Below are 24266 nucleotides of genomic sequence, written 5' to 3'. Positions count from 1 at the left end.
GAGAGAGCGTGCAACCGAGAGGGGGGAGAGCACACAAGGGAGGCTGAGAGCGAGCAAGGAAGGGCAAAATAAAAAAGAGAGGGAGAGAAAACAAGCCTGATGGAGAGCATGTATGAGGGCATGGAGAGGGGGGTCAGGACTTGGCTCAGCTCAAATAGTCCCTACGGTCAAATAGACAACTGACATCACTGTCGATACTCACATAAATAACGGCCATCTGGACAAAGCAGAAGGTCCCTAGCAAGCAGTAAATGCCTTTAAGGCAGCATGAAAGAAAATGCCTTCAGGGAAAACAAAACAGAACAATCACTATTTCAACATGTCGGTAGAGATGCTGAATTTGATTTGTCAGAGAGCAGCTCTCCTTTACCATCCTGTCATGGGTCCTGTGCCAATGCTTTCCCAGCAAGAGGATCATAAGAACCTGAAAATCACACCATGCAGCAGCTCTTTCTCCTCCAGTTTCTGCGACAGCGTCTGCACAAATAAGTTTAATATGTATAGGTGTACACCTGAAGCCAAATGTTTCAGCAGGAAGCCAATTGCATCCTGAATGTATTCCTCATCAGACAGAAGTGACCTGAAAGGAGTTCAAGAAACCAGAATATTTGTTGGAGCAACCTTTATTTATACATTTTGCTTATTTCAGACCACGACCACCATCAACAACATTTTCTAGTGCCATAGATCCAGAAATGTTATTTCATTGGTATTGAATAGTCTTATTTACACAGGCTTTCCTATTTGAGAGCCTTGTGTTGCAATAGTACACATTTTCTATTTACCACAAAAATTAAAGACAACTTTTTTTTTTAATACACACTGTTTGAACATCAAATTGTCTTAATATAACGCAACATAGTAAAAGATTGTTCGAAGATTCATTCCGCCCAGTTCCAGTAAAACAAAATTTGGCAAAAACAAAATGACATCTGTAAAGTGGTACATTGAGTAAAAAAGGAAAGCACAAGAATTGAACATACAAAATAAAGGAAAGCATGTGGCTGGATTATCAGTGTCCTTTTGCACTCTTAAAAGAATGCACTTTTGAGTTTTACAACAGCTTATTTCCACCCCTGCAGCAAATGGAATTGAAGTTGTACTTCCCACAGTGATTAGTTTGACTTGGCATCAACTTTTAAAATGGAACAGCTAATTCTAGTGAGCAGAATACACACGCTACTTTCTGTTAAACCAGTTCAGCCACAAACTAAACAGAACTTCATTATATAGCATTCACTATTAGTATATGTAGTTTGTCATCGATACACTTGCACAATTCCGCCAGAGCTATTTTTAACCAGCTCTCTTACAAGGCACACTATGATCTATGGAATAAGTTTGTATTCTTTGAAGCAGAAAACGTAATAACTGATTCCCAGACCAGAACTTGCACAGACATACAACTTCAATACACAAACACTACTATACTGTACTTGGACAAAGAGGAACTTAATGGACTATAGTCTTCAGACCTTTAAAGTCCCATACATAAGGATATTTACAATCATTTCTGCAGGTTCCTACTGAATAACCACACAGCTTGCCAACACAGCTGATCTCCACATCCAAACCAACTCCATGTTAATGACTGAGGTTTAAAACAAAGTGTGTAAGAGTGTTGGCCATTGCAATGCTTCAAGTTCTGCTCATATCCAGTGGCAATTAAAAGCCAAGTGTTTGCGACAGATTACAATGAGCCATGTCAGAATTCGGTTTAAATACAGAGCCAGAAAGCAATTAGTAGTTCTTCTTACTGATGAAAACTTTGATTGCTCCAGTGAAATCTGCAGACAAGAGTACTTCGGTGATATCTGCTTTCAATGCACCTGATACGGAAGAGAGATTAGTGATAGATATTACAGTATTTAGTATATGCACGTCAGAACAGAATACAATAGCTGCTCCTCTTAATGGCAACACTGAAGGAATCAAAAGTCCAAAGAACTCATTTTAAGTTGAAGAGGGTAGTATGTAGAAGCAAGGTGTCTTGGAGCAAAGTGTGGGAAGAAAAGTAATCGACTCTGTTCCCTGTAAGGCGCGGGGGGCGCGCAGTGATCTGTAAGCTCCCATGCATTTAAATTCACAGGCCGTGCAGTGAGCTCGAGAGCTGGAGCGGCAGGACGGGCCCAACCCAATGAGCGGGGAAAGAAAAGTGCCCTAGACAAAGATGGCGGCCCTACACGCCCCATTAAGCAGAACTCCCGCCTGCACTGAGGTGGCGTCACCCGTGCCCTAGGCAAAGATGGCGGAGTTGTTCAATGAACAAAGCAGCAGGACCCCCGTCCTGCATACATTTGGCAGCATTCACGCTCTGGACAACAAAAGTGGCTCTGGCACCCCGCACAAAACTGGCTGCGGGGCCTTTTCCGTCGGGTGGTTGATGCCATTTAGGTTCCCTCCCCAGAGAGCAGCAGCTGGAGGTCCAATTATCATGGGAGCGAGCGGCGAAGGGAGCAGCTCAGCCGGAGGCCTGCAGGAGCCAGAGAAGCCCAGCACGGTAAGGGGGAGGCCCAGCACCAGGCTGCAGGCAGCTCACTTCCTGTCGAGCACGTTCCACATTAGCGCAACTCTGCCCAGCACTGGGTGAGCAATGGACTATCCCAGTTTCTGTCCTGCAGATAGTTAGCTGTGCTGTATAGTATTCGGTCTTGGCTTCTGGTCCTGTAAAGTATGAAACCATCTGGACAGTAGTTCAATCTGTCGAAAGTATTCTAGAGTTGTGAATACTTTCAGTCAGGAGATGCTGTGCAGCTGCTGCAGGAGATGTAATGCCGATCCTGCAGGTTCTTCAGTGATTTACCATGATCGGGGTTAACTGTTAGACCCGAGCTGCTAGAACTCAGTGTGGCAGAGAGTAAAAGACGCTGTTTCTCAGTTCATAAGAGATGCAGTCTGCTTATGGAAACTTTCGCCAAGCCATATACACGATAAAGTTTTGAAAACCTGAACTTTAACACCCGCATCATCTTAATTAACAGAGTTTTGCTGCACCTACCGGGCCCGGCCCGCTCCAGACCCTGGGGGTGAGGGGTAATCGCTGCGTACCGGGGGTGAGTTGGAATATATTTATTTTTAGGTCAACTAAAAAAAAAAAAAAAAAAAAAAAAAAAAAAAAAAATTCTGATCTCTAGACAGTGTCTTGGTGAACTTCTTCAGACAAAACTTTTTTTTTTATGTTTCACTTTTCAATTCATGCAGTGTAATGCAGACAAAGGCGAGTTGTGGATGTGTAACCCAAGGAGATGGTCCTGAACTGGAAATGTTGATGTGAATGAGTGTCAGATTGAAGTTGAACAATACCAAGGTGGGAGGAAGGAACCAGTTTTTAATCTTAAATTAGACCGCAGTTCCACAAGTGCTTTTGCTCCCATGGAAAGTGGTTTTGGGTGCACTTCAATGAAAATGTGGTGGAGATAATTGAGGGTACTGAAGACATAGAAACATAGAAGATAGGAGCCGGAGTAGGCCATTTGGCCCTTCGAGCCTGCTCCGCCATTCAATGAGATCGTGGCTGATCATCCAAATTCAGTACCCTGTCCCTGCCTTCTCCCCATATCCCTTGATCCCTTTAGCCTTAAGAAATATATCCAACTCCTTCTTGAATATATTTAATGAACTGGCCTCCACCGCCCTCTGTGGCAGAGAATTCCACAGGTTCACCACTCTCTGGGTGAAGAAAAGTCCTCCTCATTTCAGTCCTAAATGGCTTACCCCTTATCCTTAGACTGTGACCCCTGGTTCTGGGCTCCCCGGCCATCAGAAACATCCTTCCTGCATCTAGTCTGTCCAGGCCTGACAGAATTTTATAGGTTTCGATGAGATCCCCTCTCAATCTTCTAAACTCCAGTGAGTATAAGCCCAATCGACACAAACTCTCCTCATACGTCATTCCTGCCATCCCAGGTATCAGCCTGGTGAATCTTCGCTGCACTCCTTCCATGGCAAGAACGTCCTTCCTCAGGTAAGGCGGCCAAAACTGCACACAATACTCAAGGTGTGGTCTCACCAAGGCCCTGTACAACTGTAGCAAGACATCCTTGTTCCTGTATTCGAACCCTCTTGCTACGAAGGCCAACATACCATTTCCCTTCTTAACCGCCTGCTGCAGCTGCATGCTTACCTTCAGCGACTGGTGCACAAGGACACCCAGGTCTCTTTGCACTTCCCCTTCTCCCAATCTATTGCCATTCAAATAATAATCTGCCTTCCTGTTTTTGCCACCAAACTGGATAACCTCACATTTATCCACATTATAGTGCATTTGCCATGCTTCGGCCCAATCACCCAACCTGTCCAAATCGTACTGGAGTTTCACGACATCCTCCTCACAGCTTACCCTCCCACCCAGCTTTGTGTCATCTGCAAATTTGGAGATATTACATCCAATTCCCTCGTCCAGATCATTAATATATATTGTGAACAGCTGGGGTCCTAGGACCGATCCTTGCGGTACCCCACTAGTCACTGCCTGCCACTCGGAAAACGACCCGTTTATTCCAACTCTTTGCTTTCTGTCCGCCAACCAGTTCTCTATCCAAGTCAATACCTTGCCCCCAATCCCATGTGCCTTAATTTTGCACGCTAATCTCTTATGTGGGACCTTATCGAAAGCCTTCTGAAAGTCCAAATACACCACATCCACTGGTTCTCCCTTATCTATTTTACCAGTTACATCCTCAAAAAATTCCAGTAGATTAGTCAAGCATGATTTACCTTTTGTAAATCCATGTTGACTTTGTCCGATCCTGTCACTGCTTTCCAAGTGCTCTGCTATTACATCTTTTATAATAGACTCTAGCATTTTCCCCACTACCGAGGTCAGGCTTAATGGTCTATAATTCCCCGCTTTTTCTCTACCACCTTTTTTTGAATAGTGGGGTAACATTAGCTACCCTCCAATCCATGGGTACTGTTCCAGAGTCTATCGAGTTCTGGAAGATGACCAGCAATGCATCTACTATTTCTAGGGCCACTTCCTTCAGTACCCTGGGATGTAGATTATCAGGGCCTGGGGATTTATCGGCCTTCAGTCCCATCAATTTTCCTAACACCATTTCACTACAAATACTGATTTCTTTCAGTTCAACCCTTTCATCAGACCCTAAGTTCCCCGGCATCTCTGGGAGGTTATTTGTGTCCTCCTTTGTGAAGACAGAACCAAAGTATGTATTTAGTTGGTCTGCCATTTCTTTGTTTTCCATTATAAATTCCTCGGATTCTGACTGCAAGGGACCTACGCTTGACTTCACCAATCTTTTTCTCTTCACATATCTATAAAAGCTTTTACAGTCAGTTTTTATGTTCCCCGCTAGCTTACTCTCATATTCTATTTTCCCTTTCTTAATTAATCCCTTTGTCCTCCTTTGTTGAATCCTAAACGTGAGGCATGAGTCTTGTACGAGTTTATGTTTGCACTGAATGCACGTTAACTCCAGCTTTATTTCTCGCCACCTCCCAACAAATGTTGGAAACAAAGTTATTGCTAATATTTGGTGTAATAATAAGAAAACTTAACAGAACAAGTAATTTGGTTTATCAAGTGTATTCCTTTCACCAACAATATCCAGTCTATTTGTTTTTGGGATGAGATGTTAAATCTGCTCCTGTGGTTCATAAGCAACAGCCAGCACGGAAATTGTGTCTGACTAACCAGACTGAGTTCTTTGATGAAGTAACAGAGGGTTGATGAAGGTAGTGTAGATGTATATAAACGACTTTCAAAAGGCATTTTATGAAGTACCACAAAACAGAGTTATTTGAATAATAGAAGCACGTGGTATTAAAGAGATAGCAGTAACTTGGGTACATAATTGGCTACAGGATAGGAGGCAGAGAATAGTGGTGAACGGATGTTTTTCTGACTGGTGAGAAGTATGCAGTGGGGCCCCCCAGGGGTCAGTATTAGGATTATTGCTTTACTGGTTATATATAAATGACCTGGACTTGGGAGTAGAATTTTGACATTTGCAGCTGATGCAAAACTTGGCAATGTAGTAAATAGTAAGTAGCAGAGTAGAGGTAGAATGGGATATGAGAGACTTTGCCCAGAATGTATAGTGAAGCAACGTTCCTTCTCACCAAATCTCCAGACCTTGACATAATGGCCATCTTGATGGTTTAACTGCTAATCAATTTAACCTGACATTTCCTGTCTGAATTTATAAAGGAACAGGAGATAACCTGGACAATCTCAGTTAACGTGACCTTGCTAATAGTTGCTAATGTATTAGCTTCAGTGCCTCCACTGTTTTGGCCAATCTGCTATTAACACCTCACACTGGATGTTGCTGACCCATCTGTTTCGTCCTACTCCCCCATTGTCCCAACTAATCTCCAATATTAGCATATCCTAATCGGACAATGACCCGGAGATGTTATGATTAACTTTGATGGGACACCTTAGTGCAAATTCTAACACAAGACATGTGTAATATAGTTTTTGTAAGAGCTGTGACCCGTTAAGAGATTAAATAAAGCCACTAATGAGGTTTATAAAGCAAAAAAGAGCAACTGATTTTATGATTGAGAGTTTGCCTGACTGTCTCATGATTTGAGACAGTGGAGTGGCAATACTGTATATAGCAAAAGTTCTCGTCGCTGTAAAATGTACCTACGGACAGAAAGGTCGCGCCCCATTCAGTAAACAAAATTTAGAGGGAACATGTGATCGACCTGAAATGTTAATTCTTTCTCTCTCCACAGATGCTGCCTGACCTGCTGAGTATTTCCAACCTTTTCTGTTTTTAACTCATCCACTTTAAAACCACTGCAGAACTGAAAAGGTTGTTCTTTAAAACTTACACACACACGACTAGGACCTCTGGATAGAAATCAAAGTCCTATGTGAATTTATCTTGCAGGTTTAACCATTACTCAACTCTCTCTATTTTCTCTAGTGTGCATTGTGACATCTACAAATGGGTAATGATATTTATAAAACAAGAGTGCAAAGAGGGTACACTATCAAAGTTTACTAGTCTGTAATGATTTACAGTATACAATATCTGAATAGATAGATAACATACCAGAAGGTATATGATCTGTATCAATACCCATGCCATCACCCTCTGCTTTCTCTGCCTGTGGGACATCAGACAGCATCAGACTTGGATTTGGTGCAAAAATTGCTGAAGTTACAACTGCATTATGTGCTGCACAAGAGAAAAACAGAGAGATTATGATTAACCATAGAATTGATGTCAGTACATGCATGTATTCAAAGCACAGGTTTGTCAGGACACATTATCAGTACAAGGTTTCATATTTGGCAGCAATGCTCAAAACATAATTCTGCAAAATATAGCAGTTTGGTCCCAGTTGAGGTTAAAGAAAGGGATTGTTGTTGCACTGGGATGTTTTCAACAGGCACTGTTCCTGGAGAAGCACTTGTGACCTCAGTGGGAGATAAAGGTGTGACAGAGATACCAGCAGAGGAAGATAGATAAAGGTGTGACTGTGATACAGAAAGACACCAGCAGAGGGAGATGAAGGCGTGACTGAATACAGTTAGAGACACCATAGGGGGAGAAAGATAAAATTGTGACGAGTATAGTTAGTGACAGAGACACCAGCAGAGGGTGATAAAGGTGTGACTGAGTACAAGTGAGATAATTTCATTCTGCACTGCAGCAATGTCATCATTCCTCAAACCATTTCTAACTTCCTTAAATGAGCATCAGTCTTTTTGAATAAAAGGAAATTATGCTGCATAATGCATCAACATTATTGAAAATATGCATCAAGCTGAAGAGAAAGGAGTTAAATCCTTGAGCACCAATACCTGGAATCAATAAACTTCACCCAGCAAGGGAGAATTTAGACCAAGGCTTTTCCATGTGCTTGACCTGTCCAGGCAGGGCACATGAAGCTCAAAACATTAACTCAGATAAGACATGTGCTTGGTGGTGAGATCTATCCTTACACATGAAAGTGTACAATCAGGACACCTGGTTAACAAGCCAGGCCTTCCAACTCCTTTCATTTGATTCCCCTTAGTCAGGAACTACCAAGGACACCCGCAAGGGAATGAAGGACATATCCATGGGACGGGATTTTCCAGTACTTTTTCAAGAGCAGAACTAGACAGCTCTGCAGCCACTGAGCTCAGGTTCATCATCTGTGGATGCCTAGTTAAGGTAGAGAATGCAGTTTCCACATGGCTGCCCTGTAAGGATCCTCCCCAGCTAGATAAATCAGGTAGATTCAGCAGCAAGGAAGCCTGGTTATATTACAAAAATTAGTTCCAAAGGAAGTAGTGCCATGGTCTAAATGGGGTATAAATCCAGAGGTCTCAAACATACAAAACCTCTCAGAAATGCACATTGTTGAAGTTCCTGACAAAACTCAGTACTTTAACCAAGCAAAACTAAGTCCACTGATTCTAACTCATTTTCATCTTTCACCCACACCAACTTAGTGAATGATTAATATCTGGCCTTATTGGCTTATTTCATTGCCATATTTTTTGTTTGAAGGACTGCTAATATCAAAACACTGATTTGGAAGGATTGTTGAGCATCTGCTGGTATGGGGGAGCTGATCAACATACCCAGCTGATGTAGCACCCTTGGATTAATGACTTTCTTCACTAATGTTAATCCAGTTCCACTCACCATCAGTCAGGCTTAGGCGTTCCTTCAAGCCAGGACCTTACATCATTGCTAATTGTTATTTAAAATGAAAGATACTTAAAAACCAATAGAAACAGATGCAAAAAATGATCACCGTAATTCTTCATAATCACTTGGCTTTGAAAGTTTGAGCTGACTCATTGAAGCAGTTTTAATGATCGACTCCAAGCAGAATTTTTAATTGTTTTCCTTACACCCCTGCTTTATCAAAGAGTGATTTTAAAAAGCATCAACATCTTTAGAAAATAAGAGACTAGCACTTAAAAGCCTTATGGAGAAATTCAAACCAGTTTAGTGTGATGCATCTTTAAGAGATTAGTGTTAAGAGATTATGAGTTACCTTTAATCCCTTCCCAGAAGTCATTGCGATCTCTTCGCACTGAAGTAAACTTGCTGACATCATGGTAAGTGCTCCAAATATAAAAGTATCTATCTTCAGATCCACTTATTATGTAAGTGTAATCGTGACTAAAAAATAAAAATCACAAAGCATGTAAAAAGACTCAACTTCACATGGTTAGAGGAGAGGCTGGAGGAACAATTCAAAATCATGTTAACAAGGCAGCATTAAATGAGTGTGTGCATTATGAGGATCACATTGGATGATTTTGGGACACCAAAGGTCAAGTCCACCTACCTTTCAGCTTAACCTCAGTTTAACCAGCACAGTACACACAAGGGTAAACTAATGCTGGCAGTTCAAGGAAGACCACTAGATCTGTCGCAGAGCTTCACCGGCAGCTGTGCTGCTCACAACTCCACCACCCCCATCTGCCAGGTGGGTTGATCCTGATTTTCTGACACCATAGGCCCACCTGTCACACAGGTGAGCAACTGAACTGGAAACAAGCACCAGCAGGTGAAAGCCCCAAAGGGAGGCGCATACCCACCAGGGAATTCCTCCCTCCCCCATAACATCTTCTATACAATCAGTGCTGCAAAGTCTCTGCCAAAGGAAAGTCAGCATCACTTGATGCAATCAGAATGTATGAGGCCCACCAGCAGCTAAAGAGGTGCCATAAAGATGCTTATATAAAAAGGACAGACTGGCTGCTTTTTTCAGGCCTACAACAGAAGTTAATTTGCTAGACTAGATTCTGGTATGAAGACTGCAAAGTGGGCACAGATTGCAGAACAGATCCCTGACAAATTCTTTGACATTGTTTGGAAACCGCATCTCTATTAATGCAATCTTCCAGGAAAGCTTGAATTGTGACATTGCCCCATTCACAAGCCGATATGGGAGCATATAAGCCTGCACTGGCCAAAGCACCAATTAGATCAAGTCCAAAGCATGCATCTCAACAAGATAATTGTCTAGGTACAAGTGCAGCTACCCTAGGCAATATCAGTAAATTTCCAAGTATCTGAAGCAAATTTATCATGAAAACTTATCTTTCATTTCCACAAGGCTATTTTGTCCTTCAACTCCTTCTCCCACCTACACACCATTCTCCAACTAATAGCATGAAAGCTCAACTGAGTTGACAGTACTCTCTTTGGAAAAGTTTACGTCAGAAGCTCAATTTAGGACTTGAGCACATTAAATAATCAACAACTTGCACTTAACTAATGCCTTTAATATAGAAAAACATCCCAACACACTTCAGAGGCATGAGGAAAATGGATGCCAAGCTGAATGGGAGTTTAGGAGGCATGATTAAATTCTTGGTCAATGAGGTGGGTTATAAAGGAAGAGTCTTCAAGGAGGAGAAGGCAGTGAGGAGGTTTCGGAAAAAAAATTACAGAAAGTGGGACACAGGCAACTGAAAGCCAGCATTCAATGATAGGGTGAAGGGAGGGAGGGTGAAGGGAGGGAGGGATGCACAAGAGGCCAAAGTTAGAGGAATGAAGAGTTAAGGTGGGGGGTGGGGGGGCAGTGTGTAGGGTTGCAGATTATGTGGGGTGGGGGAAGGCCATGGAGGAATTTGAAAACAAGGACAAGAATTTAAAATCCAAGATGCTAAGAGACTGGGAGCCAATGGAGATCAGTGAAGACAGGTGTGATAGGCGAGAACTTGGTGTAGGTTAGGTTATGGGTTTTGAACAAACTGGAGTTTTTGAAGGGTGAAGATGGGAAACTGGTAAGGAGATTGCTACAGCAATTGAGATCAGAGGCAACAAATGAATGCAGGAAAGTTTCAGCAGCAATTAGGCTGAGGTGGCAGACCAGGTCAAATTGATTGGCACCCCATCCACCACCTTAAACATTCACTCCCTCCACCACCGGCGTACCGTGGCTGCAGTGTGTACCATCTACAAGATGCACTGCAGCAACTCGCCAAGGCTTCTTCAGCGGCACCTCCCAAACTCGCGACCTCTTCCGCCTAGAAGGACAAGGGCAGCAGGCACATGGGAACACCACCACCTGCAAGTTCCCCTCCAAGTCACACACCATCCTGACTCAGAAGTATATCGTCGATCCTTTGTCGCTGGGTCAAAATCCTGGAACCTCCTACCTAACAGCACTGTGGGAGTACCATCACCACACGGACTGCAGCGGTTCAAGGCAGCGGCTCACCACCACCTTCTCAAGGGCAACTAGGGATGGGTAATAAATGCTGGCATTGCCAGCAACGCCCTGATCCCATAAACAAATAAAAAAGAGGTGGGAGGAGTCAGTGGAACTAGGCACTCTAGTGTAGTACTGAGCAAGTGCTGCACTGCTGAAGGTGTTGTCCTTCAGAAGAGATGTTAAACAACGTCCCTGTCTGCCTGTTCCAGTAGTTCAGGCGAACATTGAAGATCCAACAGAGGAGCAAAGAGCTCTCCCGGTGTCCTGCCCAATACGCCTCCCCCAGTCAACACCACCAAAAACAGTATTACTGATCTTTTTGCGATTTGCTTTGTGCAAAATGGCTATCATGTTTCCCTGCGTAACAATCACTGCGCTCAAGTAATTCCGCATACGTGAAGCCATGAGACTTTTCTGACGTCACTATATAAATGCAAGTCTTTCTTTTTCTCAGTTGGACCAGATCAGTGAGTGTTGAGCTAAACATTATAAACTGGACAATAGTGACGGATTGGCTCACCACCTATTTTTTCATAATTCCAATTGGAATTCAGCCTTTTCTGAATCCAATATTCATCTGTGTACAAAATCCCTGAACACCACTAACTCTCTGAATTGGCCAAGATCCTCCTCTGACCTTGATCTGGCGCCGAGTTCTGAGCACAAAGTACATGTGCAGGTTCCACTCCTGAATGCCACATGTTTAAAAACCTGGCAGCCATCATCCCATCACTCCTTATGGTGCAGTATTTCATTTTGCTCATATTCAACCCATGTGGGAGAGAGATGGAAAATATGCACTACAGGAAGGGAGTATACATGTTCAAATTTACACTAATTTTGCAAAAGCTGTGATGGTTATATAATTGGACTGTTTTGTCCATCGAAGACGACAGCAGAAAGTAGTTCTGTGGGGTTTAAACCATGAAGAAATCCACATGCTTACCTAAAACTTGCTTTGATTTGGCTACTGCTGTTAACATAGCCTTTATATTTCATAGAAATGGACAAATCTCTAAGGTCGTACAGACGAATTCTTGAATCATTGGAGGTCACAAGGATCTAAATTCAAGAGTTCAAAATGTTAAGATGTACACTGTTATTGAAACACAGTTATCATTGCACTCTGCTCCCTAACAAAAGTACCCACCTTATTTTCGCCAGGTAATGGCTCAATGCCTGTAATTTTTCTCCCAACTCTGTTTCTCCCCCTGGTGGAGCGGACATGTATCTGCGTGTGGTACTTCAGATGCTGAGGAGGGAATGGTTCAAAAAAGAGCCAGGATTACGTTGCTTACATCTTTTAAACAATTTTATTGAAATAGAAATTGGTTGCGAATTAAAGGTAAGAACAGCCTTTACAAAATTATACTGTGTACAAAATATAGCAAAGTCAAGTTTCCCTCAAGAATCACATTCCAGCAATATAGCAAAATGTAGATAGAAACCACACACTTCAATGAGCATTAACGGCATCAAGATTTAAGACAAGTACTGAAATCTAAATCTTCTTGACCATCAAACTAGAATTACCTCAGTGTCATAGAAGATGCACCTGCCATCATAGGTGCCGATCACTGCATATTTGCCATTTTGGCAGAAGTTTGCTGCTGTTATTAGTTTGGTTTGTCCATCAATTTCATTCCACAATGCTACCTTCTTGTCAGGAATGTTCCACAAACGGAGTTTCCCATCAAGCGACCCACTTAAGAAGTACCTATCGTCCTGGAGAAAAAAATCATAAAGAGTGGGATGTAACAATCTCATCGGTACCTGCAAGGCTTGATTTTACTCTGGGTTCAAGTTCTGCTGTTCCCACACAGCAACAGAAACTTAAATGTGAAGTGAGTTGAGTAAGTCATAGAGCAAACAAGTCACCGCACCGTACTGGCCTGCCCATTACATAAATGCAGCATAAATAAAGGGCAAATTCCAGAGTAATTATAGTTCTGATTTGCATAACTAAGTGAATCTGTAGGGAACTCCTCAGCACAAAGGAGAATTATTTCCTGGATCAAGCATATTTGTACTTTGACTGTATTTGTGCCATTTGTGGTATCAAGCTGCACTTCAGGGCTTAAGTAGATCTAGACTGACACTCCAGTGCAGTACTGAGGGAGTGCTGACCTTCAAATGGATGTTAATCCGAAAACTCATCTGTGTGCTCCTATGGTACTATCTGAAGAGGAGCAGGGAGTTCTCATGTCCCTCCCAACATCCTTCCTCAACTAGAACTGCCAAAAATAAACTGTCATCCTACAAACCGCTGTTTGTGGGATCTTGCTGTGTGCAAGCTGACTGCCAAATTGGCCTATATAGCAACAACCACTGTATTTTGAAGTAAATGATTGTCTGTGAAGCACTTCTAGATGCTTGAGATGTCATAAGATGCTATACAGATACACGTTCTTTCTTTAAAAGCGAGTGTTTAAACTTAAGTGTAAAAATTGCGGATGTCCTGATCGGGCAGTGAGCATGTCTGCTAAATGGTGTGGTACATACAGGGAAGGTTCAATGCTTGCTCTGTGTGCTGAATTAGCAGAGTTAGAGCAGTGGAACATCTGGCCAAGTTGGCCTCAGGTTTTGAAGGAAAAAAGTGAAACTTGCAGTGCAGATGTGCTTTAGTGAAACGTAACCCAAATACCTCACAAAAATAGTTCAAAAATAAAACAGCAGTGATAAGGTTACTCCCCTCCTGTCTCAGTACAAGCAGCTACTCAGTGTCAAATAACATAGCTGTTAACAGTAATACAAGTAAACCTTTGTCAACAGGTACAAGCGAGGTTAAACTGCCAACATCTTAAGCTGTTACTTGGTACTCTATTCAAAGTGTTTTAAAAAGCCCTTACATAATAAAAGCAAATAGTTTGGATTTGTTACTTACCCTTGGGTGAAAAGCTATAGCAGTGACAAAATCTATATGTTGAAAGCAGCACAAGCATTCCCTCCTCGATATATGCCACAATCGGACTGTTTTGTCCATCGAAGACGACAGTAGAAAGTAGTTCTGTGGGGTTTAATGCATGAAGATGTTAAGACCGTTTCCAGGTTTACAGTAAAATGAGAGGGATTGAATAGTTGGTTATATATTGAGGGACCTGACGTACATTCTGGAATAGATCACCTACAGCAATAAATGCTGACTTATTTTATTGAAACAGGATTCTGTATTTCAAAAGGGAACAGAAAATATAGTTCAGTACCAAGGTAGAAGGGGAGGAAAGTAATTGAAGTGCTTAAAAGGAGTCAGCTGGCGCTTTCTTATCCAAATAAAACAAGAGTTAGGTCTTCCTCATACTTCAAAATATTCCCATCCTCCACAAAAATTAGAATTGTCTATCATTCATTTAGGGGGTAGAATGACAAAGGAAATCCTCATTAAAAGTGAGCTGCTGGTTCCTGATCAGTAATTATTTCTACCTGTCTACATTTAACAAATCAGCATGGCTAATTTAACACAAGAGTCCATCAGAAAGGCTGCCAACCATCATCTTAAACCACTCTCCCAGCTCCCTCCATCCTCACTTTCAACAAGTGTGAGATGCTCATGGGTTGAGACCCATATATTCAGCTGCCTCCACAGCTTCCACTTACTTACCAAGCCAAACCACCCCCTGCCCTTAATCCACATCTGCCTAGATTCTCTTGTATCCCCTCATGCGGAGTTTCTCATCCACAAGACCCATCTCTCCTGCTCCCTTGACCCCATTCTCACTGAATTGATAAACGAACCTTCCTTCCAGCCCCCATGCTAGATGACATTGACATTTCAGAACTGCAGTTATCACCCACTTCCTCAAAAATCTCACCCTCGACTCCTCCGTCCTTGCGAACTACCACCCCATCTCCAACCTTCCTTTCCTCTTCCTTGAATGTGTTGTCATCGGCCAAATCCACACCCATTAATCCTGCAACTTCTCAGTTGAATGTCTCCAATTAAGTTTCCACCCCTGTCACAGCACTGAAATAGTCCTAAACAAAGTTTGAAATGACATCTTCTGTGACTGTGATCAATTACATCTCCTCGGCCTCTCCATAGCCTCTGACTTACTTGCTCAATCACACCATCCTTCTCCAACTGCTTGCCACCATTGTTTAGCTCAGTGGGATTGCCCTCGCTCGGTTCCTATCTTACCAAAACAATTGTAGCTAGAGCATGTTCAGCTATGCCCCACACTACCTCAAAGATCTATCATTGGCCTCCTCCTTTTCCTCATCTGCATGCTGCCCCTCCACTGCTTCAATGTTGCCAGACTGCTCGTTAGATATCCAGTCTAGGATGAGCCACAAACTTGGGAAGACTGAAGCCACCATATTCAGTCCCTCCCAGAACTCCGTAGCTTTGCCACCAATCCCATACCCCGCCCAGACCATTGTCTCAGGCTGAACCAGACTGTTCGCAAACTTACCATCTTATTTCGACTGAGCTGGGTTTCCAATCGCTTATCCTCTCCATCACAAAGACCAACTACTTCGACCTCCATAACACTGATCGCCTCCACCCTTTCAACCGAGCTGCTGCTGAAGCCTTTACCCATGCCTTTATTGCCTCCAGATTAGACTATTCCAATTCCCCATTCTCTATAAACTTCAACTCATCCAAATCTTTGCTGCCCGTACGCTACACTGCACCTTGTGCTCACTGACCTACATTGGTTCCTTGTACTCCCCAATGCATACTTTTTAAAATCATCCTCATATTTAATCCCTTCATGACCTCCCTCCTCCTCATCTCTTGGAACCTCTCCCAGCCCAACAAACTCTCCCGAACTCTCACTCCGGCCTTTTGTGCATTCCCACTCCCCGCGCCCCACTAATGGCAGCTATACCTTCAGCTATTTAAGCCCCATTCTCAAATTCTTTCCCTAAACCCCACCACCCCTCTCTCCGCCTTGAAGTCCCTCCTTAACACCCATCTCTTCAACCAAACTCTCTTGTCTGTGTCCACTTTTTTCTTTGCGCTTCTCTGAAGTGCCTTGGGGTGTTTTTTTCTACATTATAGGCGCTATATAAACACAAGTTGTTGTCGCAAAATAAACTTTGTGGATGCCCCTGATGTTAGCCTACACACAGATTTACTGCCCTCCAGACACCTGCATCATGCAAAACTTATATATACACGAATAGTGTAGATGTGGACTATTCTTCTACCTTTGACCATGAAAGGTCCAGAAGATCAGCAGTATGCCCCTTGTATTTACAAAATGGGTGCTGCCTAAATGGTGCATTTTTGTCTTCAGGATCAGACTCTTCTGTTCCACTGCATGCCTGAGAAACCAGAGCAAAAACAATGAAGGTTTAGTTTGATTTTTAGAAAGCAAGCTTTTCTGAATACCACATTCAGATTTTGTTGACTTAAATGTTTTAAAAGGACATTAAGTAATATTCATGTGTATAATATTTTAATTTCACTTACAAATTTACATTTCTTTCACATTAACATTACCTACATAATAACGAATCACTGTTCAAAAAGTAAAACAAATCACTTCATAGTGGATAAGTTTATGCAGGTTTTTAAAAAAAAAACTTAAATTAATTAAAATTAACAAATCAATTCTGTAATATCAAGTCACAGATGCAACATTGAGCCTAGAGTCCAATGTTCATTGTACTGATTGAAAATAAGCGTCAGACTGCAGCTTGGTAAGATCATACAGCTGCAGCCTCTCTACTCTTCAAATTAGCCACGGTACGATAGATAGGTGCATCACTGCACGGATTCTCTTTAATCAGCAATGTTCTACTAGAGCTTGGTAAAACATACAGCTCTAAGTTAGTTTACTTCCATGATGCTGACTGCTATTACAGAATTAGTTGGTCATGTGCCCTTTGCTTCAACACAAAATGGGGGTTAAATTGGCCTTTGTCAGTTGCGCAAAACATGCAAATCCTGTTTTACACCCTGCCCGATTTTATCAATTGGTTGCTATCGTCAAAGACCAATTTCACCCCCATGTTCATTTCGCCAGCAACATGTACTATTTCTATATGTATACGTACCGTGTCAGTGTCAGATTTTGAAGAACTCAAACTTTCTTGTGAAGGGGATGGTGACACACGACCTTAATGAAGTTAAAGTATTGTTAACCAGGCAGTAGCTGAAGAACAAAATGTCAGTTTATCGCTTCAAAAGAGACTAGTAAACCGCACAAAGACATGATTTTTTCCCCCCTCAATCCACAATTCTTTCAGTATACTCCAGCTATAACAATAAACAACATGAACTCCACAATGGCCAAGATCCACCCAAGCCAAACGAAAATCAACTTGGCCTGAGTGGTCACTGAAAAAGTTGCAGATGCTGCTTTTCCCAAATCCATGGCTAAAAACTTGGCTCACCTCGCCTACCCTCCGAGACTGCTTGCACTCCAGCGCGAAGACTTCCCCTGTGTTTCCTTTGCCTGCTGTGTAGGATCGGAGTCAATGAACTGAGTTTACTGTATAATGCAGACCATACAGGTTCAGCTTTCTGAATCTGCTGGCTTCAAAAAAACCCAGCAGAGACTAAAAGGTTTCTTCCTCGAAATTAGCAGCCACAAAGACATTTGATTGGACAGCAAATTCAATGTACTTTTCCAAAACTAAATGCTGTCTTAGAAGCATTAATAAAGCAACAACTTCTCTCCAAGGACCTTCTTTCATTGCCAACAAGATCAGGACACAAACAGACTTTTCCAATTATAAATTATTTGGTCATTTATCTCTGCTGTTTATGGGATCTTGCTGTGCAAAATGGCTGGGGCATTTCTCTACATTGCAACAGTGACTACATTTCAAAAGGTCCTTCATTGGCTGAGATAGCATCTTGGGTTCAGAGGTCATGAAAGGCTCAAACAATTGCAAGTTTGTTCTTTCTAAAATTCAGTGACTGGCAAGTTTCACCATTCAGTCCCTGATTCTTCATTTAACCCTTATTCCATTACTGCCAACATCAAGGCATTTGAAGGGGCGTTGAAAGTCAAGATTAGGGAGCTGCACCGGATATAGAACCCTGAATTTATTCTCCCTGTTGATTACCAACTTATCATCTAGGGAACAGAGTACAAATGTATCGGATAGGAACCCCCCCAAGTGCACTAACCAGTTTTGCCGCCAGCCCACCAATGCGAATGAATAGAAGTGGCCTCATTTGGGGAAAAAGATTACCTTCAGTGTTGTATTTCATTCTCATGTTGTTGAAGTAGTCCCAGGCATTTTTTAAAACCCATATTCGTACAACATTATCTTGACCAGCTGTTGCAAGTAAACGGCCACAGTGTGAAAATTTCATTGTCCACACAGCCCCCTAAAAACAAAAATCCATTATTTCACTGTATCTCCTTTAATACCTAGTATTCAAAATCTTTTTCTTGCCTTTTAGAGCACGATAAGGTAGCGAGTTTCTGTTTAAGACTGAACCTTTTTTGTGATACTCCATTACCAGTATAATGTGGCTAGCAATTCAATAACTAGCAGAAAACTACTGCTTTTAAAGCAACATTTTACTAATTGTGTTTTGATAAGTTAGCCACACCTATAAATAATGCTATCAGAGATCTATGAAAATTATATTTCACACAGCACAAGGGATGGGGACAGCTCTGAACAGTAATTTGTACTTTTTTTTTGTAGTTACAAAAATTACACACAATTAGTTGGATCCTTACAAAAGTTGAGCAGAAAAATATCATTCAGATTAGTGTACAAGTCACAGCCCTAGGTATACTCAAAGTCTCAATAAAGTTGTGACTTGGCAGCACGGTGGCATAGTGGTTAGCACTGTTGCCTCACAGCGCCAGGGACCCGGGTTCGAATCCGGCCTCGGGCGACTGTCTGTGTGGAGTTTGCACATTCTCCCCGTGTTTGCGTGGGTTTCCTCCGGGTGCTCCGGTTTCCTCCCACAGTCCAAAGATGTGCGGGTTAGGTTGATTGGCTATGATAAAATTGACCCTTAGTGTTAGGGGGATTAAATACGTGGGGTTACGGGGATAGGGGTGGGATATGTGTTGGTGTAGGGGTTACGGGGATCGGGTGGGATATGTGTCGGTGCAGGCTCGATGGGCCGAAATGGCCTCTATCTGCACTGTGGGGTTTCTGTGATTCTGTGTGATTGTGTACACAATTTTATAGTAATATTTTGCATCTTTAAAAAAAAAATAACCAAAATGGAACAGAATTAGAATGAGAGAGGGGTTCTTGATTATATTATTGGCTTTTGCCCCCCTTCCGATCTCCTCCCCTGGAATGTTTAAAATGTTTTGGAATCTGCAGATTTGACAGGTTTATACTGCAATATGTGGGAGAAAAGACTAGATTTCTTCAATCAGGCCACCAGCATATGTTCCAACCACATAACCAAACTTCCATTACCATGGCTACGTATTGACTACATGTGGTAAACCACTGTTTGTATTCCACTGTGTACATGCCTGGACATGCCTCGGCTGACTCCTCCCACAAGTCCTAGTATAAAGGTGACTGCTCCCCAGCCCTTTGTATTTCTGGACCGGTCGACCACTCGAGGCAGACCTTCATTCTTTTGTTAATAAAAGCCTTTAGTTACTCTCTTAACTCTGTCTTTTATGAGTAATTGATAGCGCATCAATTTTATTAACAAAATTTTTATAATGGAGAAGATCCTCACACCAGCATGCCTGGACTTAGATCATCGGGAGGCGGACTCATCCACCAAGTTTACTCACTGGCTTAAGTGTTTCGAAAAATTCCTGACCGCCTCCGCAGCAATCAAATCGGACGAGGACAAACTGGATGTCCTGACCTCCAAAGTGAACCACCGAGTGTACTCGGTCATCCAAGGCGCGACCTCGTACGCGGACGCTATCAAGCTCCTCAAGGACCAGTACACGCGCCCAGTGAACGAAGTGTACACCAGGCACCTTCTCGGGAGTCGTAAACAACCACCTGGGGAATCGACCGTGGAATACCTTCAGGCACTGTCTGTGCTTGGCCGGGCCTGTGGTTGTAAGGATGTAAAGGCCGCCGTGTACACAGAGGAACTTATCCGGGACGCTTTTGTAGCGGGCCACAGATCCAATTACACCCGACAGCGACTGTTGGAGCAGAGTGACCTCGACCTCAACAAGGCCTCTGAACTCGCACTATCATTGGATGCAGCCTACCGGGGCATGGATGCCTACTCCTCTGCACCGTGGACGCTGCGGGGAATGACAGCCTGGGACACGGTAGGACCGCCTCATAGCGCCGTGCCACCCCAGCCACGGCCCAACTACCGCAGCAGTGTCCCAAGGCCAGACAGCAGTGCCCCAAGGCCAGAAATGCTACTTCTGTGGCCAGGCAAAACACCCCAGAGCGCGCTGCCCGGCGAAAAACGCGATCTGCTCGGGCTGCGGGAAGAAGGAACACTACGCTAACGTCTGCAGGGCCAAAGCCACCCCGAACCCCAGCAGCGCCGCGTGTGGGCCATGCGGGCCGCCATCTTGGGCCTCCCCGGCCATGTGCGAACCACCGGTACAGCAGCCATTTTGGACGCCTCCAGCCACATGGGGATCATAGACGCCGCCATCTTGGACGACAGCCGGAACGCAGCAGGCCCGCAACACCGCCTCATCTGATACCCGCAGCGACACACCGACCCCTACGCTGGCATCCGTTACACTGGACCAAGCGAGACCGCACCAGCTGGCCAGTTCCACAATGGACATTAAGGTAAATGGCCACGATACAATCTGCCTTTTTGACTCTGGGAGCACGGAGAGCTTCATCCACCCCGACACGGTGCGGCGTTGCTCTCTCCCAGTCCTGCCTGCGCACCAGCGGATTTCTATGGCCTCCGAGTCCCAGTCGGCGGACATCGGCGGCTACTGCGTAGTGACACTCGTAGTAGACGGGACTGTGTACGATCATTTTAAACTTCTGGTCCTGCCCGACCTCTGCGCTGCCGTCCTGCTGGGGTTAGATTTTCAGTGCCACCTTAAAAGTGTTACGATGGCGTACGGTGGACCCCTACCCCCACTCACAGTCCGCAGCCAGCAGCTCCCAAATTGCCCGCCGCGCACCAGGTGCAACCTCTCCACACTCAGTCACCCCCCCCCCCCCCCACTGTTTGCTAACCTCACCCCCGACTGTAAGCCCATCGCCACAAAGAGCAGGCGATACAGTGCCGGGGACAGGGTTTTCATTAAAACCGAAGTGGAGCGGCTCCTGAAGGAAGGGATTATTGAGGGCAGCACCAGCCCCTGGCGAGCCCAGGTTGTGGTCGTTAAGACCGGCGAGAAGCAGCGCCTGGTCATCGACTACAGCCAGACAATAAATCGCTACACCCTGCTGGATGCCTACCCACTCCCCCGCATAGCTGATATGGTCAACCAGATCGCGCAGTACCGCGTCTTCTCGACCATTGACCTGAAATCAGCGTACCACCAGCTCCCTATCCGCCCTGAGGACCACCAGTATACTGCCTTTGAGGCAAACGGCCGCCTCTACCACTTCCTTAGGGTTCCCTTTGGCGTCACCAACGGGGTCTCCGTCTTCCAAAGGGAGATGGACCGGATGGTAGATCAAAATGCGTTGCAGGCCACTTTCCCATATCTGGACAATGTGACCATCTGCGGCCGTGACTTGCAGGACCATGACGCAAACCTCGAAAAATTCCTCCGCACCGCCCAACTCCTGAACCTGACGCATAACAAGGAGAAGTGCATATTCCGCACAAACCGCCTCGCCATCCTTGGCTGTGTTGTGGAACACGGAGTCATCGGCCCCGACCCCGACCGGATGCGTCCCCTTATGGAACTCCCACTGCCCCAAGGCCCTGAAGAGGTGCCTAGGGTTTTTCTCCTATTATGCCCAGTGGGTCCCCTACTATGCGGACAAGGCCCATCCGCTGATCAAGTCCACCTCTTTTCCCTTGACGGCAGAGGCCCGCTTAGCCTTCCACCGTATCAAGGAAGACATTGCCAAAGCCACCATGCACGCAGTGGACGAATCCATCCCCTTCCAGGTGGAAAGCGACGCGTCCGACTTTGCCCTGGCCGCTACCCTCAATCAGGCGGGGAGACCCGTGGCCTTCTTTTCACGAACCCTCCAAGGCCCGGAGACCAGACACTCTGCTGTTGAGAAGGAGGCCCAGGCGATTGTGGAGGCTGTGCGTCATTGGAGGCACTACCTGGCTGGAAAACGATTTACCCTGCTCACTGACCAACGTTCAGTTGCTTTCATGTTTAACAACAAGCAGAGGGGCAAAATCAAAAATGACAAGATCTTGAGGTGGAGAATCGAACTTTCCACCTACAATTACGAGATCTTGTACCGGCCCGGGAAGCTCAATGAACCCCCGGATGCGCTATCGCGTGGCACCTGCGCCAGCGCGCAGATCGATAGACTGCGGGCCCTCCACAATGACCTCTGCCACCCGGGGGTCACCAGGTTCTTCCACTTCATCAAGGCCCGCAACCTGCCTTACTCTATTGAGGTCGTCAGGACCATGACCAGGAACTGCCAAGTCTGCGCCGAGTGCAAACCGCACTTTTATAGACCAGACAGGGCCCACCTGATAAAAGCCACTCGCCCCTTCGAGCGCCTGAGCGTTGATTTTAAAGGGCCGCTCCCCTCCTCCGACCGCAATGTGTACTTCCTCAATATTATTGATGAGTACTCCCGTTTGCCATCCCCTGCCCAGACATGACCAGTGCCACGGTCATTAAATGTCTGAACGACCTCTTCACCCTGTTCGGTTTCCCCAGCTATATCCATAGCGACCGGGGCTCATCGTTTATGAGCGACGAACTCTGTCAGTACCTGCTAACTAGGGGTATTGCCACAAGCAGGACCACCAGTTACAACCCCCGGGGGAACGGACAGGTGGAAAGAGAAAATGCGACAGTTTGGAAGGCCGCCCTGCTAGCCTTAAAGTCTAGGGGCCTTCCAACCTCCCGCTGGCAGGATGTGCTCCCCGATGCGCTCCACTCTAGTCGGTCACTGCTCTGCACTGCCACTAACGCCACCCCTCATGAGAAAATGTTTGTCTTCCCAAGGAAGTCCACATCGGGGACATCGCTACCGCCATGGCTGACGTCCCGAGGGCCGGTCCTACTGAGAAGGCACGTGAGGACCCATAAAACGGACCCCCTGGTCGAGAGGGTCGACCTCCTCCACGCCAACCCCCAGTATGCTTACATTGCATACCCGGACGGGCGGGAGGACACAGTCTCCATAAGAGACCTTGCACCCTCGGGGGCCGCAGTAACCCACTACTCACTACCACCCCCCCCCCCCCACGATCCGATATCCAGCCCCAGCAGACGGCAGGCCTGGGCCCCGCGACCCGCTCGACATCTACGAGGACGACACGCCTGTGCCACAGCCCACGCAGGACTCGACGCCGGAAGCTCCACTACCCCTGCCGTCGCCACGCCGATCAGAGCGGCAGACAAGACCTCCGGAGAGACTCCAATACACTAACTTTTAATACACTTCACCCCGCCGGACTCAATTTTAAACAAGGGGTGAATGTGGTAAACCACTGTTTGTATTCCACTGTGTACATGCCTGGACATGACTCCTCCCACAAGTCCTAGTATAAAGGTGACTGCTCCCCAGCCCTTTGTATTTCTGGACCGGTCGACCGCTCGAGGCAGACCTTCATTCTTTTGTTAATAAAAGCCTTTAGTTACTCTCTTAACTCTCAGTCTTTTATGAGTAATTGATAGCGCATCACTACATAACTAAGGTTTTCAAAAAAAGCCATGGGACTGTTGTGGGGGATGTGGAGAAACAGCAAGTACCTTGCATGTGCAGTGCTCCCTATAAAGCCAATTCACAGAATCACAGAAACCCCACAGTGCAGATAGAGGCCATTTCGGCCCATCGAGCCTGCACCGACACATATCCCACCCTATCCTTGTAACCCCACAAATTTAATCCCCCTAACACTAAGGGTCAATTTATCATAGCCAATCAACCTAACCCGCACATCTTTGGACTGTGGGAGGAAACCGGAGCACCCGGAGAAAACCCACGCAAACACGGGGAGAATGTGCAAACTCCACACAGTCACCCGAGGCCGGATTCGAACCCAGGTCTCTGGCGCTGTGAGGCAACAGTGCTAACCACTATGCCACCACTATTAATAAAAGATTAACATATCTCCAATGAAA

General features: G+C 44.9%; 1 protein-coding gene across 1 annotated transcript in view; it reads right to left on the bottom strand.

The window, feature by feature from the left end:
• Window positions 1–607: 607 nt before the first annotated feature.
• Window positions 608–24266, bottom strand: part of wdr44 (WD repeat domain 44) — a 153638-nt gene continuing 129979 nt past the window's right edge. Inside the window, exons 14-23 of the mRNA XM_085987490.1 lie at window positions 18298–18436; window positions 17152–17213; window positions 16300–16416; window positions 14033–14155; window positions 12682–12873; window positions 12299–12400; window positions 12095–12210; window positions 8974–9101; window positions 7029–7154; window positions 608–1829 (exon numbers count right to left, since the gene is read on the bottom strand). Coding sequence (XP_085843616.1) covers window positions 1741–1829; window positions 7029–7154; window positions 8974–9101; window positions 12095–12210; window positions 12299–12400; window positions 12682–12873; window positions 14033–14155; window positions 16300–16416; window positions 17152–17213; window positions 18298–18436 — 1194 coding nt within the window. The 3' untranslated portion in view covers window positions 608–1740. The remainder of the gene's footprint in view (window positions 1830–7028; window positions 7155–8973; window positions 9102–12094; window positions 12211–12298; window positions 12401–12681; window positions 12874–14032; window positions 14156–16299; window positions 16417–17151; window positions 17214–18297; window positions 18437–24266) is intronic.

Source organism: Somniosus microcephalus, chromosome 1 (assembly GCF_052327205.1).
Source record: "Somniosus microcephalus isolate GS21.2 chromosome 1, FLI_Smic_1.0, whole genome shotgun sequence".
NCBI lineage: Eukaryota > Metazoa > Chordata > Chondrichthyes > Squaliformes > Somniosidae > Somniosus > Somniosus microcephalus.
The sequence above is the reverse complement of the archived record's forward strand: the minus strand, read 5'-3'. Positions and strand labels throughout refer to the sequence as shown.